General features: G+C 55.5%; 1 protein-coding gene across 3 annotated transcripts; it reads right to left on the bottom strand.

Annotated features, from left to right (window-relative positions):
* Window positions 1–10,200: 10,200 nt before the first annotated feature.
* Window positions 10,201–17,269, bottom strand: LOC119696004. Of its 3 annotated transcripts, none has more exons than XM_038125431.1 (8): window positions 16,553–17,269; window positions 15,964–16,038; window positions 15,771–15,848; window positions 12,414–12,467; window positions 12,299–12,334; window positions 12,168–12,212; window positions 11,848–11,991; window positions 10,201–11,746 (listed from the first exon to the last, which is right to left on the bottom strand). In XM_038125431.1, the coding sequence occupies exons 1-8, from the start codon at window positions 17,247–17,249 to the stop codon at window positions 11,424–11,426; spliced, it is 1,452 nt and encodes a 483-aa protein (XP_037981359.1). In that variant the 5' UTR covers window positions 17,250–17,269; the 3' UTR covers window positions 10,201–11,423. The 3 variants fall into 3 exon arrangements, with proteins under 3 accessions (XP_037981359.1, XP_037981357.1, XP_037981358.1); XM_038125429.1 differs by having other exon boundaries at window positions 10,204–11,761; XM_038125430.1 differs by having other exon boundaries at window positions 10,204–11,761; window positions 12,414–12,464.
* Window positions 17,270–17,562: the final 293 nt, after the last annotated feature.

Here is a 17,562-nt window from a genome sequence, read left to right as displayed (position 1 = left end):
CAGACCTGTGGGCTCAGCACTCACTGCAGCCAGTGGTGACCATGGTGTGGTGACAGACTCTTGGGCAGTGTGTGTGCCTCAAGGACAGGGGCGTTTCAGTCTGCATCAGCAGCTCAGAGGGGTCCAGGGAGGACAGGGAAAGTTTCACTGACACTTCTCAGCCCTCTGGGGACTTCCCCAATCTCCCGAGAATTTCTCAGCCCTGCAGGGGTCTTCATGGTGGAATCCTGAGGCAAAGCTCTGCATCCCACCAGCCACATCCTAGCTGAGCAGAGCCCACCCACCAGCAGCCCCCCTCCCTGTACCCCTGGGGACAGAGCCCAGCAGAGGGAGATTTACTGGATGCTTAACAGGATTAGCAACTGCAGGCAGGCAGGCAGATATGTAATAGGATTGCAATCTAATTAAAACTGCTTCTTGGGAGCTGGGCCCCAGCTGGCCAGAGCAGGGTGGGCTTGGGGGTTTGTGGAGGCAGCTGGGGAAGCAGGAGGAGGGATGAGCTGGTGAGGACCATGGCAGTGCTGGTGAGTTCAGGGGTTTGCCTCTGTCTTTGGGCCTCGGTGTGGGCTATGCCCGTGGGGAGCCAGCCTGGTGTGGAAGTGTGCTGGGCAGCCTGGGCAGGAGCCCCAGTCATTGTACAAGGACTGGGGAACCTGCATCTGCCACTTTCCTTCTGCCCGAGCTCACCCTCCAGCCCTCTCTCTGCCATACAGAATGTCCTGTCTGGCCAGGTATCAGATTAAGGATTATTTTTTAATTAAGTCCAATTGCATGCCACTGACAGTAGCAGCCCCCGGAGGATGAGGAGCTCAGCTTTAGTTCTCACATCAGCAAGAGGGTGGAGTGGAGTGCACACTGGGCACTTGTCCTCCCAGTTTCATGGAGGTGTCAGGGCTGCATGCAGCATCCTTACCCTTCCTCATCCCCCGTCTCATGGCTGTAGGGCTGAAGTGCAAACTTGCTGCTTGTCAGATTTGTGAAGGCTCTACAGTAACAGAGCCAGTGGTGGGATGAGCTATCCCTGTGCAAGCAGCTGCACAACCCCTGGCCTGCCCCACAGCAGACACCACGGGGGTGACACATATGGGATTGGACCCTTGATGGGTCCTGGAAGAGGGAGGCAAAGGTTTTAGCCGGGAGAGCTGCTCAGGGAAGCCTGGAGGAGCCACACACAGGCTCTGCTAGACTCTGCTTTTCTGGGCAGCTGGTGCAGCTCAGAGCTCCCTCTCCTTTTAATTAAACCTGCAACTGCATTTTTCATCTCAAGGACAGGCCACGCATCTGACCGCACTGCCCAGGAGGGAGCTCGGCCAAGCAGTGCTGGAGGGAATCCAGGCATTCTCTGCCAGCCCAGCTCATCCCTGGGGGCCTGTGGGCTGCCTGCTGAGAGCTGGGAATCCCCATTCTCACTTCATCTCCCAGTCCCAGGGTGGGTAGAACCCCACTCCCCTGCCTAGCTCGGGGCACAGCTCGGTGCATTGCAAGTGCAGAACACACAGTACTGCAGGACAGGAAAGGTTTTTGCTCCCTGCTCCAGGCACCAAGCATGGAGAAGCAGGTCTCTCCTGTGGGACACCCAGCACAGGGTGTGTGTGTGCCTCTCCCACCTCTCCCTGGAACACACCATGGGGGACTCCCAAAGTCACTGGTCCTTTGTTGCAAGGTCAGGAGCACCAGTGTGTCCATGCCTGTGGGTCTAATGAGCTTTTCTGTCATGGTTCCCCATAGCCTCCAGTCCCTGCCCCATGAGGATGCACTTGGAATGGAGGCTGGACTCTCCCACCTTCCCTCCTGCTCAGAGAGTTGGGGTCGCTGTGAGTCCCACCCTCCCAGTGTAAACAGCTTTCCCGATGTTCCATCCCTGCCTCTGCCAGGCACAGCAACCACATAACCATGGCAACAGTATCCCTATAACAGCCAGGTACATCTGACATCCCCATGGCAACCAACTCCCGGAACAGCCGATGAAGAGCTTTGCTTCCTCAGTGCTGGAGAGGGATGGGGGGGATTTGAGCCATACCAGGTCAGGTGGTGGCAGAGACCTGGGGACACACACAGCTGGGTAGAGTTTTTGACTCATATGTAGGGCAGCATAAGTCTCTACAGCCTCTGTCCTGACAGGTAGGATGCAGTGGACACAGGGGATGCATAAGAAGGCGGCAGCCCTGGCAGCAATATCACCCTGATTCCTGCATCCCTGCTCCATCCTGCCTGGGCTGTCAGTGCCATCGGGCCAGCGCTCCCAGCTCCAGCACAAGTTTCTTGGAAATGTGCATCCCAAACACTGCCACAACCTCCTCCTACCCCAGTCCCCACTGAAGAGGTGCTCCGCCTGTTGCCCTCACTCTGCCCTCCTCGGGGGCTGCCGGACCCTCCCACCACTGCCCGCCCAGGGCTCATCACCCAGCAGCCCTGACGCAGTCTGTCGTTGCAGATGGCAATTGCATGCCATGCAACTTTAATGTGTCAGGCCTGAATTATTGAGCCCTGCAGCAGACTGCGTGCACGCAGGCAGCACCCGGCATCCCTCCTCCTCTCCCTGCCCACGTGTGCCTGACCAGGAAGCAGCGGGTGGGGGCTGGTGAAAGGTCCAAGGTTTTGGGGTCTGTCTGGGTGCACAAGGGCGCTGTGATCCTTGCTAGCCACCGTGGCTGGGAAGTGTGGGTGGAAGGGTGGCTGGGGGTGTCTCCAGATTGGTCACCTGGGGGTTGGTGAGTCCCCAGGCAGGTGTGCAGGGGGGGAACGTGTAACCCTGCTGTCCCGGCCTCAGCATTTTCTCCCTGTATCCTCATGAAACCCCGGGTCAAGAGGCAACAGATCCCCTATAGCTGCCCTGGCAGTCCTCAGGCCTCCTGCTCACTGTGCTGCCAGACCCCAGCGAGGCAAAGCCTTTCCACCCCTGTCAATGTAAATCCCACGGTGGATACAGACAGAGCTTGCTCCCTGTCCGGACATGGCTGTCACTGTGCTGCTCTGGGGATGATGAAGGGCTCAGAGAATGCCCTGGCTGCTCACTTATTTTTGCAGTTTGCCTGAAGCACCCTGCAGCCACTCAATGAGTTTCTCATCAGAGTAGCAAGGCTTGACTGCCCTCCCCACACAGACGCATCCATCACCCACGGCTGGCACCACCGTGCAGCTCACAGGCTGGACCTGCCTGCCCTGCTTGGCCCCTGGCTGTCCCTCAGCCCGGCAGGCAGTGCCTGTGCCATGGGCAGCCTGAGGGAGCAGCTCTGTGCATGCAAAGGGACCCTGTTTTCCCTGGGGGAACCCATGCACGACCGGCTTGCTCACCCTTCCTTCTCCTCCATGCTCTAGCTCCAGGTCTCATCCTCCCTGCTGCCATCCCCAGCCTTCAGGGGAGGGGATCAGGGACCCCTCAAAGCTTCAGCCCCAGTCTGCTGCATGCTGGGGGAGGACCAGCTGGGAGCCAGGCACTCACAAGTGGGAGACACAGCTACATTTGGGGAAAGCCCAGCTCCAGTGCCATGGAGCAGCTCTCCAGCGCCCTGTTCCTGGGAAACACCCTGCCATGGGTACCTGTCCCGTAGAGCTGAGCATGACAAAGCCAGGCCAGAGCAGGGACAAGGGGTTGTCAGGGGACCCAGGGCACCGAGAGCCAGCATTGTCCCAGCAGCACCTCATGTCGCAACACCTGGAAAGTGAGGAAGCACAAGGGTGGCAGGGCATGCCCAGTTTGGCATGAGGGTAGGGGTGTAGGGGCCGTGGAGATGAGGGACAAAAGGCTTGGCTGTACCCACAGGGACCACAGCATGGCAGGGGGAATGTGTCAAGGGACAAACAGCGACTGCCATGGTCACATGGCTGGAAGAGAGCAGCAGACAGGAAAGGGGGACACTGAGACATGGGAAATCAGGAAAATGCGCTGGTGATGCAAAGCATCACGATTTTCAGCTGCTGCTAATTGAGTTTCTTGGAGAGGTTGGTGGGGAAACCTGCGGGGGGGCAGGACTCAGGACTTTATCCCTGGCAATTTAGAAGAGGGTTGTTGAAGACCTGCTCTGTCGAGCGGAAAAACCACTTGAGTCGTGCTTAACTTCATCAAGGGAACTGCATAGAAATCAGGGAGCTTGCTAAGAGAAATTAATAGAGCAGCCAGGGGGGCAGACTGCCTGCAGACAGCATGAGAACTGCTCAGATCCGCATACTGGAGACTTCCAGTAAATGAACACGTCCTTTAACAAGATTTGCAAGGCCAGCATGGCCAAGGAGCGGAGTGAGTAAATGAGTGGGAAAGGTCATTCCTCAAGGAAGGGAGCTGTGCCAAAATGAAGAGCACATGAAAGGGGGGGAAGGTTACATGAAAAACCAGAGCAAAACAACCCGCAGAGAGCCTTTGAGGAAGATCTTGGCAGCAGTTTAAAATTGCAAATAATTTTGCAGTGCTAAATTTGCTAAATTGTTGCCATAGCAATGAGAGTTTGGGGATGTCCGGGGTGCAGCAGAGTGCTGCAGCTTAGATTTACCCCTTTGGATGAATCTCGGGATAGGATCTGTGAGTCCTGCAAGTTATTTCTGTTAGGACAAGGAAGCCAAGTGTTTCTGTCCCCGAAGCAGATATCTACAGCCCACAGAGGGGTGATGCTGAAGGAGCAGCCTTGGCACATCCTGGCTGGTGAGCAGAGGAAGGGCTGGGATTGCAAGGACAAAGTCTGCGAGTACAAAACGCAGCTGCACTTGCTGTTAACTGGTAGGAAATTAAGGCAGTTGCTCTTGTGAGAAATCAGCCTTGCACCAACAGAAATCAAGCTGTTACACCAAATGCAATCCTGGATAAATTTATCTTAAGAAGCAAGCCTGCAGAGGAAGATAAAATCATGTTAGCAGAAGCTGAGAACACTGTCCACAGGATGAAAAGCCACTGTTCCCTTTATGGCTTGCAGATTAAAGTTTTCCCTTAAAAATCATTTCCCCCCACTCAAACACTACCACTAAAATTTCCCTTGAGCCCCAAGTGCTAAGCAATATGTTGTTATGTATGAACAGGGCTCTCAATGGAGCCTTGCATTAAAGAAATCATATTGAAGTTTCCTGTTGCACTGAGAGAGGTGCCTAAAATGAGAGGAATATTACAGATTATTCTTACTTTACATAAATATGCTTCATCACCTCCACAGCTAAAACACAAGGCTCTGCATTTTGAAGAGGAATGTTTTTTGGCTAAAATTAAATGGGCTTGGAACAAGTGCGGAGGCTCCTGGCTCAGCAGGAAGGGAGGTAAGTCCCTGAGGGCTCCGTGTGCCAAGTCCTCCTGAGAAGCTTTGCCCCAGGGCTTGCCTGCAGTCAGCAAATCTCCTGCCAGCACAACTACAAATCCCAGATGAGCCCATGAGGATTGTTGTTCTAATTAACTAATGAAGTAGTCTCCTGTTGGGAAGATGGATAATCTGAGCTGGAGGCTTCCTCCCTGTTGTGGGGGAGGACCTGGAGCAACATCCATCTCCTCTCAAGGGACCTCATAAATGTTTGTACACCCCGAGGTTGTACGTGCTGCAGGGAGGTGCTCCCAGGCACAGCATCTCCCCGCACCCTGCCTTCAACCTGCCTTCAAAAATCTGTCTGACCCCGTCCTCTGTCTGCCAGGTCCAAAGGCAGCTTGGCTGCTCTCATCCCTGAGTTTTCACTTTGGTCTCACAGTTTTCAGGCAAATCACAAGAGAAAAATTAACATTTGAGGAGGGTGAAGTCTGTGCAGGCTCTCCCTGAGCTGCAGCCATGCACAGCACAGGAGGATCCACTTCAAAGGGAGGAGCCATTTCATTAAAAAAGAGAACTAGGGCCTTTGATATCAAGATAAACATCCTGATACACATCAAAGCGGCTTCCTCTCTTTGTCCTTAGACACCCTCTCCTGCTTCACTTAAGTTCTGGATTTTGGAATTATACCTCTGCCCAATCCATGGTGTGCAGCATCCCATCTGGGTGGTTGTTTGGTGGGGGAGATTCTGGGTGCTGTTTTGTGGTGTGTCAGGACCTTCAGGTCACGTCCATGAGCCTAAACACTCTGTCATTGCCTTCTGCTCCACACACGAAAAACTAAGAGCTGCTGGTGAAAGTGATTCTATTTCCATTGAAAAACATCATGTTTTTAAAAGAAAGTGCAGTAGAGAAGGGGCCAAAGGCCAGCTGGGCTGCCTGAGAGCCCAGTGGCATTCATCCCTCCAGACACCCTCCCCGAGTGGCTGCAGGCCCATCCTCGGCAGCAGATTGGGCATCCTGTCAGCCTGGGAGAGAGGACTGAGGTGTGAACACTGGCCACTGTCACAGGGAGAGGCGTGAGCCCGCAGGGGCAGCGTGTGCTCGGGGCGCCGGTGGGAGTCACACCCACCGTGATAAACTGGGGCTTTATCAGGGTGGCCACTGGAGCCGGGCTGCAGGGTGAGCTGCGGCCAGGAGTTCTGTGTACCCCTCACCAGGTCACCCCAGGCCTTGGGGCACTCTTTGAGACAGAGAAAGAGAAGTGTTTGATGCAGTGGGAAAGACACAAGACTGAGCATCCAACTACTAGCAGCCAACCACAGACACAGCCCAAAGCTGCTCTCAGGGCAGTCGTTTGGGTCACGCCAGCTGTACCCCAGGTTTGTGAGATGGCAGCGGGCTCAAGTGGGCACAGAGCATCACCTCCAGGTTACAGCGTGCTGGCTGGGAGCGAGGCACGGGGGCAAAGAGCTTGCTGCCACTGCCAGTAACAGCTTAATTATTTCAATTCTTCCAGACATTAAACATAGGTTCTGGACATGGGGCAGGCCATGCAGGAGGGAGAGGATCAGGAGAGTTGTACAGCTTTGGCTTGCTCCAGAATGGGTTAAAAACAAGGAAAAATCCTCCCCCCAAGCCTCCACTACCCCATCCTAGCTGCCCTGGCAGGTGGCAGTTTTGTTTCAGCTGCCCTGTTGCAAGCTGTTGTGCGTGACAGAGGCAGACGGCTGCCCAGAGGAGCATCCTCAAGGCCCCTGGGCCACCAAACAGCAGCACTGAAATCCTGCTGAGACATGCTGGTGCTCTCACTTGTATTTCTAGCCTGGGGAAGGTCTTGCATGCCCCGGAAGAAGCCCACCCTTTCTTTCCTGTGTTCTCCTGGCTGTCACTCCAGCCCTCAAGTGCAGACATATTGCATGCGCCTGGAGGGGGAGGCTCTCACCAGGCAGGGCTTGAGACGGAGAAGCCCAGGAAAGGCGACGACTTCGTCCACCTCAGACCCTTCCACGCCTGCATCCCCTTGTGCCAGCCCGATGCGCCTGCTGGAACGCCCACCTGCGCTGCATCCCAGGACTCGGGGCTCGCTGGGAAGAGACTGGCGTCCAGCCCTGCCCCACCGCCCCCCGGGCTCGGGGGACACCGCGCGGGGCGGCGACGCCCGGAGCCTCCCGCAGGAGCGCGGCGCTGCCCCGGCCCGGCCCGGGAATGCCCCGCCCGTGACGCCACGCCCCCTACCACCCCAGAGCCCTCGTGATTGGGTGGCATGCCCTGTCAGACCCGCCCACTTTCTCCGTTCTGAGTTCCTATTGGTCGCTGAGCTGTCACTCGAGTCAGGTCGCGCCCTGCGGGGGCAGGTACCCCGGAGAGCCAGGCCCTGCGCTCGCCCTGCCCCGCCGTGCGTCCCCCCGGCACCGCCCTGCCGCTTCCAGGGCCGCTCGCTGCACCGCCGCCTGTTGCCACATTTCTCCTCAGGGGGAAAAGCAAGGCACAGCTTTTCCCAGGAATATAGCTGGGACTCACGTTCTCTGAACGTCAGAGAAAGAGAAGCACAGTTCTTATCACTTGCTGTGCCTGTGTTGTGCCAAAGTAGAATGGAATGTGGAGATTGTTTACCCAAAAGTGAGCATGTTTTCTTCCCTGGCCAATCAAGGCCAAGAGTGTGTCTGTGTCGAGATTGTCTGCTGGCAATCTCGAGACAGTCAGAGAGGATCAGAGATGAGTGCAGTTGAGCTTGTGAGTGCATGGCACATTCAGTTGTAGATTTATAGAATAAAGTACTTCATCAGCCTTCTGAAGTCGGAGTCAGATGCCGTGTCATTTTTCTCTCCCCTCATTGAGGGGGTCGCCTTGTTTTGTGATACCCTCCAGTGCCACTCACTGCACCCCCGGCACCCTCCAGAGCCACTCACTGCACCTCACTGCAACCCCCTGCGCCTCCCACTGCACCTCCTGCACCCCCAGTGCCACTCACTGCCACCCCCTGCACCCTCCAGTGCCACTCACTGCACCCCCAGCACCCTCCAGAGCCACTCACTGCACCCCCTGCACCCTCCAGTGCCACTCATTGCACCTCACTGCAACCCCCTGCGCCTCCCACTGCACCTCCTGCACCCCCAGTGCCACTCACTGCCACCCCCTGTGCCCTCCAGTGCCACTCACTGCACCTCACTGCAACCTCTGCGCCCCTCGCTGCACCCCTGCATGGTTCACTGCCACCCCACACTTCCCCCCCACTGCCCCCTTCAATGCACCCCTCACTGCACCTCTCACTGCACCCCCCTGCGCCCCTCACTGCACCCCATTGCACACCCTTCCGTTGAAATCCCGGTTCCCAGTACCCCACATCTCCACTCGTACCTCCGGTGCTACCCCATGCACCCCCGACCTGCAGCCCCCAGGACAGCCGCTCCTGCCCCATCCCCAGTCCTCGCTGCAACACCACCCTCCTCAGCAGCCAGCCCCCTCCCGCAGCCCCTCACTGCCCTTCACCGCCTGAAGGCAGAGGGGACAGCCCACCCCACTGCCCCAGCAGCCAGGGCTGAAGGATTGCTGCTGTGGTGCCCCAGGGCTGGAGGGAGGAGGTGCAGACTCAAGTGAGGAGCATGGCAGAAGGGCAGGGAGCAGGCCAGGGTTGTTGGGGAGTGTGCTGGGACGACGGGGATCAGAGCAGGCTGACTGGGAGCACGACAGGATGTGGGGATACAACGGAGTTGGTATAGAAAGTAATCTTACCCCTAAGGAGTTGCAGCTGGGCTAATTATCAAAATGAGGAGAAGGCCTAACTTCAACGGGCCACAGCTGTAGCTAATGAGAACCACAAGAGCTATAAAAGAGTGGGCTGGTTTGTTAAGAGGATACTCCCCAAAGCAGGAAGGGAACTGGAGTCAGTCGGCTACCTGGTGAGGGAGGAAGGCTGTGCTCAGAGGAGCTGCTCACCAGAAAACACCAAATAGGTATGAAACTTTTGTAAGAAAGAGATAATAGTATAAAATTCCTGTTAAATATATGCATATATGACAACAACAGGACAATCAGTGGAATGATGGGGAACACAGCAGGTAAGTGTGGAGCATGGACAACCACAGCCCAGCCATTGCAACTTTACCTGTGCACGCAGCAGGGCCCAGGAAGGGAGATCCCACCTTCCTCTTCTCTTTGCCCACCCTGATAGGTCCCAGGAAGAGAAATCCGGGGCAGAGACGTTTGCAGGCAGTGGCCCCGTCACTGTGAGGCTTGGGGCCAGAGCTGCTGGCCAGCTGCCAGGTGGCTTCTGCTCCTGCTTGGGAGCACAGAGGATGTTTTGTATGCAGTGGTGGGAGCATCATGCCCACCAGAGCTGGCCCTGCTGCCAGCAGCCCCTGCAGACCCCAGCTCCCTGCCCACTGCATCAAGAGGCCTCTGAGCTTCTGTGGCATGCCTTTCTCTCCAACCCAGGGTACACAGCTAGTATGGAATGAGGGACAGTGCCAGGGGGGTCACAGGCCTTTCCAGAACTACCTGCCCATGTCTCTCCCCTGCTAAAGGATGTCTGGGCTGTGATGTTGTTGCTCACTGCTGCTGTGACACTTGCTGTCCCACTGCCACTTTGCTGTTGGGCCCTTTGACTGTGCCTCTGGTGTGTCTCCACAGCTTGGCCATACGTGGGGTGCTCCAGCCAGCTGGTGTGTGCACCTGGAAGCTCCTGGAAGACGGTGGGACAGGCAATGGGCCAGGGTGTGCAGTAGAAAGCGCAGGAGTTCAGGAACACCTGGTTGGGGAGCTACAGGGACATGTACTGCAACCTCACCCTGAAGGTTATGCACAGCATCCAGGCAGTGGTAACAGATCCATTGAAGGAACCCGTGGGTTTCGGGCTGTAAATCCCCCCGGCTAGCTTGGGATTTACGCCCGCACGGATCCTACATGGACGAAGTAAAGGACGAGAAGCGCTCTTTCCCCACGTGGTTCTGATGTCCTATTTATTAGCTGGAAGGGGACATCTGCATCGTAGGGTTTCCAGGTGAAGAAGAGAGAGAGAACTCCCAACTCAAGGGACATTTATACCCGCGGAATGGGAGGCGGGGACGGAAGGCCACCCCAGTGGGGAGGGGCAAAGGGAAAGGCTTTAAGGGACAAGACCACCTTATCTGAGGGATACACCATCTGAGGAAAGGGGGGAAACATTTGTATAACACAACACCCAGTGCAGTATCCAAATAACAATGTAGTGCATCACAACAATCCATCATCCGTCCATACATCCTCAAGACGGGATGACAGCTGCTTCAACGTGGACTGCTTGCCCACCTTCCTGGCTGGGCTTGATCTGGCATGGACTGGCCTCTACAGGGCCTCCCTCCTCTTCTAGCAGAAGAGGCAGGCCACCTGCCAGCCCTCCAGCACATGGCATCTGGCATGGCACAACCATTTTCCTGATGTCTACATGACGTACACTTCCTCTCCCTGGATGTGGCAGAGATTCTGGAGGCAGACAGCACATTGCCCCCTCAGCATGGAGGATGTACACAAACTGGTGAAGGTGGTGGGGTCCAGGCGAGTCAGTCCCTTCTCTAGGCACACGCAGCTACTGCTACCTAGTCTGCAGCTACTGCTACCTTAATGGTGATCCATGTACTGAAGCTGGAGGATGCCTCCTGGAGCAGGAGGGCCTCACCAGAGCACGAGGCAAGCCCACAGTACCAGCTGTGACAGCCCCAGATCGTCCCCTGGAAGAAACCTGCCAAGGACCTGGACACTAAGGGACAGTGGCTGCTGTACACGCTGCTTCCCCAGCACAGCATTGCCCACCCCAGCCTCTTTCCTTGGAGAAGGATGCAGCCTGGTTTCCTGGCCTCCACTCCTGGCAGGGGCCCTGCTCTGCTCCACAGACAGCAGCACATCTCCCAGGAGGGTGTGATGCCCACCCCAGGCGCTGCTGTAAAGGGTAGGCAAAGTACATCTGCCCCTGCTGTGTGGGTTGGGAGTTTCTCTGAGTCCGTAAAGAGCTGAGTTCCCCTCATGCTCATCTTGAAAGTAAGAAGGGGAACATTCCTCAGAGACGGGCAAAGAACTGGTCAGTTGCCATTGCTGGTAGAAAAGCTATTTTTAATTTTATTAAATGTCTCTCTAGTATAAACTTTCAAAATATCTGGAACCTCTGATATAAACATTTGTGCCACAGCTCTGTAGCGAAGCTGCTGCTCCTGGCGCCAGCGATGGTGGCACTCAGCGGGGGATGCACCTGGCATCAGGGGACAGCTGAAGCCCCTCTTTGTGAGCCAGGGATACTTGGGGAGCACCAGGAGAGCAGGGCACTCCAGAGCCACCTCCAAGAAGGGGCACCTGGGGCACACAGTGGCCAAGGGGGTGAGGATGGGTCTGTGGCTGGAGCAGGAGCTGGTGCAGGGTCTCGCCCACCTGGACGAGGCTGTGGGAGAGGAGCTGGAGGTAGGAGATGGTATCTCTGGCCAGGCTCTCCAGTAGTGCCTGCTGCTGCCGAGACGTCTGCAGGATCTGCACCAGCAGTTGCTGGACATTCTGGAGTAAGCCTGCCATGCCAGAGCCTGCAGTGAGAGAGGGGTCAGTGGCACCTGACCATGGCTCCGAGAGCACCCTGTGAGGCTGCTGTGAAACTGCAGGGAGCACCCACCATGCAGGCTTGTGTCTGATGCATCGTCACCTGCTCCTGGCTGCTCACTCATGGCTGCTGTCCCGTGGGAGCCTGTGGCTGCAGCAGCCAGTGGCAGCACTTCGTTTCCTCTTCCCATCCCCAGGGATGTTCCACCAGGAAAACCTGTCATAAAAGCTTGGCATGGAGCAAACAACAAGAGTGATGGAGACACCCAAGCCCCAGATTTAGCCTGACTATGACACAGAGGCCTGGGAAGGCACTGCCCCTGGGACCCTGGCAGGAAAGGATGGAGCTGTGCCCTGGAGCATGAGGACATGCTCAAAGCTGCAGACACTTACTGGCCTTTCCCTCAGCTCCTTCCAGCTTCAGGTCAGTGTGACAGCCTGGAAGGAGAGAAGGCACAGCCCGTGAGCTGCAGCCACCCCTTGTGCCAGGGCACACGAGCATGGTAGTGGGGCATGGTACTCACCCAGGAGGGAGAGGGGAAAGAAGCAGCAACTGGTGTCTGCAATGAGAACCATTTCAGACCCTGCTTGTGGGGCTGGGGGGGTTTACTGGGCTGAGCAGGGCAAGGAAAGCCTTACGTGGCATGGCAGGGGGTGTGGGTGGCACTCCAGCGATGCGTTCCCCACCAGCTGCTGGGAGAAAGCAGAGAGGAGAGATATGCCTTCTGAAGGGACCTGCTGGTGGATCACCACCAGCCTGGGGTCTGCCCGGCTTGCCCCGGCCAGCCCCTCAACCTGACATGCCCTAGCCACAGCTCCAGAGTGACCTGCAGGACCCCAAAGCACTTCAGAGCTAGGTACAAAAGCAGGAGTGATTCACCCACCACTGCAACGCAGCCACCTCGGGGCTGGAAGGCAGCAGCGGCGGTGCAGCAACGCTGCACAACACACTAGGACTGGAAGAGAAGGAGAATCCCACATCCACTTGAAACTGCAGGGGGAATTTGGGGAGACAGAAGGTAGTTCCCCAGTGTGGGAAGATGGCTGGGGTGCTGTTGCGTTCTCAATGCAAAAGCGTTGTTATCTTATTGCAAGAGTCCCATACCTTCTTGGTGATTTCTCATGGGTAATTCTTCTTCAACACTGCTCCTTCTTCCTCAAAGCCCAGACAGCAACTGGCTCTAGGTCCCAGTGCTCCCTGTCTTATAGGACTGTTCTTCCTTATTGGTTACAGCTGTGAGTCAAGCCTGTTTCTGATCTTGGATAACTGGCCAGGCTGCAACTCTCTGGGGGTAAAGCTGCTTTTTACACATTTCTTATACTCTATTCCCACCACAATTCCCCCCTTTCTTTTAATTACAAAGTTGCAGCATCTCTACAAAGGTATGTTTGAGTAAATTGATCTAACATCAGAAATCCTTATACTTATCAACAAATTGACAATTACATAATTTTATCAATAGCTATAGAACTTGAACAACATTGATCCAGTATCTATAAAGGTACTTATACTTGTGTAATATAAACTGTTACACTTATGCCTAATCAATGATTAATAGTTGCAATTCACAAACAAAGTGCACGTTTCATCAGCAAATACACCATACTGAATGATAGAGCTACTCTGTCTTCAGTTCACACTGCTGTTTTAATAATTCTCTTTTTTTTCTGGGTTTTTTTCCCTTTTTTTCCCCTTTTTTTTTCCCCTTCTTTTTTTTTTTCCCCTTCTTTTTTTTTTTTCCCCTTCTTTTTTTTTTTCCCCTTCTTTTTTTTTTTTCCCCTTCTTTTTTTTTTTTTCCCCTTCTTTTTTTTTTTTTCCCCTTCTTTTTTTTTTTTCCCCTTCTTTTTTTTTTTTCCCCTTCTTTTTTTTTTTTCCCCTTCTTTTTTTTTTTTCCCCTTCTTTTCTTTTTTTCCCCTTCTTTTTTTTTTCCCCTTCTTTTTTTTTCCCCTTTTATTAGTTGGTTGCTGCAAGCCTTTCTTGCCCTGCTCTGTTTTCCATGTAGATAAAATAATCTGTTCTTCACTCGATATATTATTTCTCATTGTGCTCCCAGTGGCTCACCTGTACCCCAGGTGTCAAAATTTGTCAGGTCCGGACCAGGCAGCTTTCCCTGCTGCTCTCAATGCTACACTGGGCTCCATCTCCAGCTGCACTTCCCCGCAGCCCAATCCCGAATCACATCAGGTTCCTGTGGAGATGGCCACTATACAATTTAGTATAGTGCTGTCTGTGCAGCTCTCTCGGTCACCGCAAGCCTCTCTTGCCTTGCTCTGTTTTCCATTAAAATAATTTATTCTTCACTTAATATCTTATTTTCTACTATGTCCCCAGCAGCTCACCTGCACCCCAGGTGTTGAAATTTATCAGGTCCAGACCAGGCAGCTTCCCCTGCTGCTCTCAATGCTATGCTGGCTCCATCTCTGCCTGCACCTTTCCCTGCAGCCCAATCCCGAATTACATCAGGTTCCTGTGGAGATGGCCACTATACAATTTTTGAGGGCTTCTCCAAGCTCAAGCAATCCGTCGGTCTCAGCCTCCTGCGCAGCTAGGATTACAGGCACGCACCACTGCACCCGGCTCCTTCGGATTCAGTGGCTATAGACGTTGTCTGCAGTTCTCCACCCAAATCACCATACGATCATATCCTTGCAACTCTCTCTACAGTTCTTTACCCAAATCACTATGGGATCACATCGGGGTCACCATTTGTTGCGTTGTTATCTTACTGCAAGAGTCCCATACCTTCTCGGTGATTTCTCATGGGTAGTTCTTCTTCAACACTGCTCCTTCTTCTTCAAAGCCCAGACAGCAACTGGCTCTAGGTCCCAGTGCTCCCAGTCTTATAGGACTGTTCTTCCTTATTGGTTATAGCTGTGAGTCAAGCCTGTTTCTGATCTTGGATAATTGGCCTGGCTGCAACTCTCTGGGGGTAAAGCTGCTTTTTACACATTTCTTATACTCTATTCCCACCACAGAGCGCCCACATGTAGGAATGTGCCCCCTGTGGGCAGAGTGACAGAACTATCCTCTGTTCCCCAAAAGGAAAAGAGCCTAGAATTTTCTCCCAGTGATCAGGTAAAAAAGTTACCTGACAGGACCTTTCAGACTTCACCTCAAATTTGGGGACAGCTAATTGGCCACAAGCCAAGAAGTCCCGCTTGGGCCATTTAGAAGAAAAAGAAGAGAACAAAGAAGCTAATCGCTTTTGTGAGGTGTGTTTACCAGGAGCAGAGACCTGTGAACCTGGCTCGGTTTTGTGTTTGTTATTTTGCCTTTTATTAAACCCTTTTTGTTCCTGATGCTGAACATAAGCCTCCTGCTCATTTATGCCTCCAGAAAGAGCTGAGCTACCTGGGGTATAACGTTTGGGTGTTGAGAGCTTATCAGATCGGCTCGAAACCCCAGGGCAAAACATTACACCCACACAAACCAGACTCAGGGATGTATCCTGCATCACCTCAGTGCCAAATCCCCAGCAGTGTGAGCAGTAGGGGTCTGCAGGTTATGCTTGTGGGTGGGCTGAAGGGCAGGGGAGCTGCAGGCAGCTCTGGCCCTCTCACACAGCCCAAACTCACCTGAAACGTTACTGGTGTTACTGGGCAAGTGAGGCGCCAGGAACTGCTGAAGGGAAGCGAGTCACATGCCCTGCAATGCCACCAGCCACAAGATCCCTGCTCTGTATCAGGGCCACTGCCCCTTCCAGACCTCTCGCCTCATGATCTGCCATAGGGCAGCCAGCAGCCTTGCCATGCCCTCAGCCTGGGACCCTCTCCTGCCCTATCCCAGCCATCCCCATCCCCACATGCTCTGGGGCTGGTTTGGAGCCAAAGCCGGCGGAGACAGAAGTCCAAACACACCCATTGTTGACCATCCCCGCCGAGGGACGTGTGATGGATCCCCTGATCCTCTTAGCCTCCCATTCCCACCATGCTGGCATGGGCTTGGGCTGGAGCTGCAGCCATGCAGTCGGCACAGCAGGGCCGCTCAGTACTTACGGCTCTCCGGCTCGTCCTTCACACGCTGCAGTATCGGTGACAGCATTGTGCTGGGGGTGTCCCCGCCAACGTCGTGCTCTGCAGAAGGAGGTGAAGGGGTGCAGAAAAGAGCTTCAGTAACTGGGGGAAGAGGGGTGTCCACCACCTCGCAGCCAGCACAAGCCCCACTCCAGCTGCCTGAGCCCACAGCTACCTGGTGGCTCTGGTGAGGATGGAGAGCGTGTGGCAGGGGCTGACCTTCGCCTTCCGAAGGGCAGCTTCACCGCAACTAGGGGAAAAGAAAGACCATGAACAGACCCTGGATGTCCACACAGCACTGGTGCTCTGTCACCGTGACATTATTATGAAAATCCTTTTGTCAGGATTTTCTTCTGAGAAGCTGAGAGGCCTCAGCTTCAAAATGTAAACAAATTACTATCTGCTACTGCGGAATGCAGCAGGTTCTTCCCTGATTGGTCGATGTTGGGTGTTTCTACTTAATAACCAATCAAGGATGCAGCTGGGTCAGACTCCCTGGTAGGTCACAAGACGTTGTTATTCATTCCTTTCCATTCCTGTCTCGCCTTCTGATGCATCTTTCTCTCTGTTCTTTGTAGTACAGTTTAAGTGTGGCATTTTTAATAAAATATATATCATAATATAATAAACCAGCCTTCTGAAACATGGAGTCAAGACTTCTCCGTCTCTTCCCCCGTCCTGGCTGCCCTGAGGACCACAGTGCTCCACCAGCACCCCACGTCCAGCCACCCTGCTAAGCCCACAAGCCCGTCCCCGGCACCCACGCGCCATCCTCCGCTCGCCAAAGACGGGCCGCCCGGCCGCCTCCCAGATCCTCTTCATGGCTCGGTAGTGCGGCGGCAGCCGGGGCGAGTGGAGTTCTGCCCTCCGGTAGGTCTCCCGCTCCGAGTGGAAAGCCTGCTTGAGCGCCTTCCACTTGGAGCGGCACTGGGCCACGCTGCGCCTGTAGCCGGCCGCCGCCAGGCCGTGGGAGATCTGCCGCCAGAGCGCCTCGTTGGACCGCGACGTGGAGGCCATGAGCAGCGCGGCCTCCCCCGACTCCACCACCAGCGACAGCAGCCTGCTGACCTCCTCCTGCGTCCAGGCTCGCCCGCGGGGCATGCTGCCGGCCGGGGCGGCGGTGCCGCGATCGCTCGGGCCCGGGCCGGCGGCGGGGCTCGGCCGTGCGCTCCCGGGGGCGGCACCGGGAGGATGCCCCGCCGGGAACCGCGCCGGGAGCTGCACGGGGAACCGCCGGGAGCCGGCCCGCGGGCTGCCCCGGGATCCGCGCCGGGCGGCGCCGGGAGCCGCGCCGAGCATGTGCGGCCCCGGCAGGAGCCATGGGAAACGTAGTCCTGGACGAGACAGCCTCCCGCCGCGACAGCCGGCAGCTCGGGGCGGCGCCGTTGTGTGCCCGCAGGCTCCCGGGGGTTCGGGGGACTCTGCCGCTCCCCCGGACGAGGGCACGGCTCGGGCGGCCATCGCGGCAGCCCTGGAGGCTGGGAACCCAACCCCCCCCCCCCCCCCCCCCCCCCCCCCCCCCCCCCCCCCATTTTCCAGGGCTGGGATGTGGGATGCAGCTGCAGCCCCATGCAAAAAGGACTTGTAAGCAAATAGCTCGTGTCCTTGCTTCTTGGAGAGAGGAGCAAGGGAATGTGTCCTTTGTCCCAAGGATTCCCAGTCTTCCCTTGCAGTCCCTAGGGCAGATCAGACCGAGAGAGACACACTTGTTCAACCTGGAGAAGAGAAGGTCCTGGGGAGACCTTGAGCAGCTTTCCAGTACCAGAAGAACTAA

Source organism: Motacilla alba, chromosome Z (genome assembly GCF_015832195.1).
Source record: "Motacilla alba alba isolate MOTALB_02 chromosome Z, Motacilla_alba_V1.0_pri, whole genome shotgun sequence".
Taxonomy (NCBI): domain Eukaryota; kingdom Metazoa; phylum Chordata; class Aves; order Passeriformes; family Motacillidae; genus Motacilla; species Motacilla alba.
The sequence above is the reverse complement of the archived record's forward strand: the minus strand, read 5'-3'. Positions and strand labels throughout refer to the sequence as shown.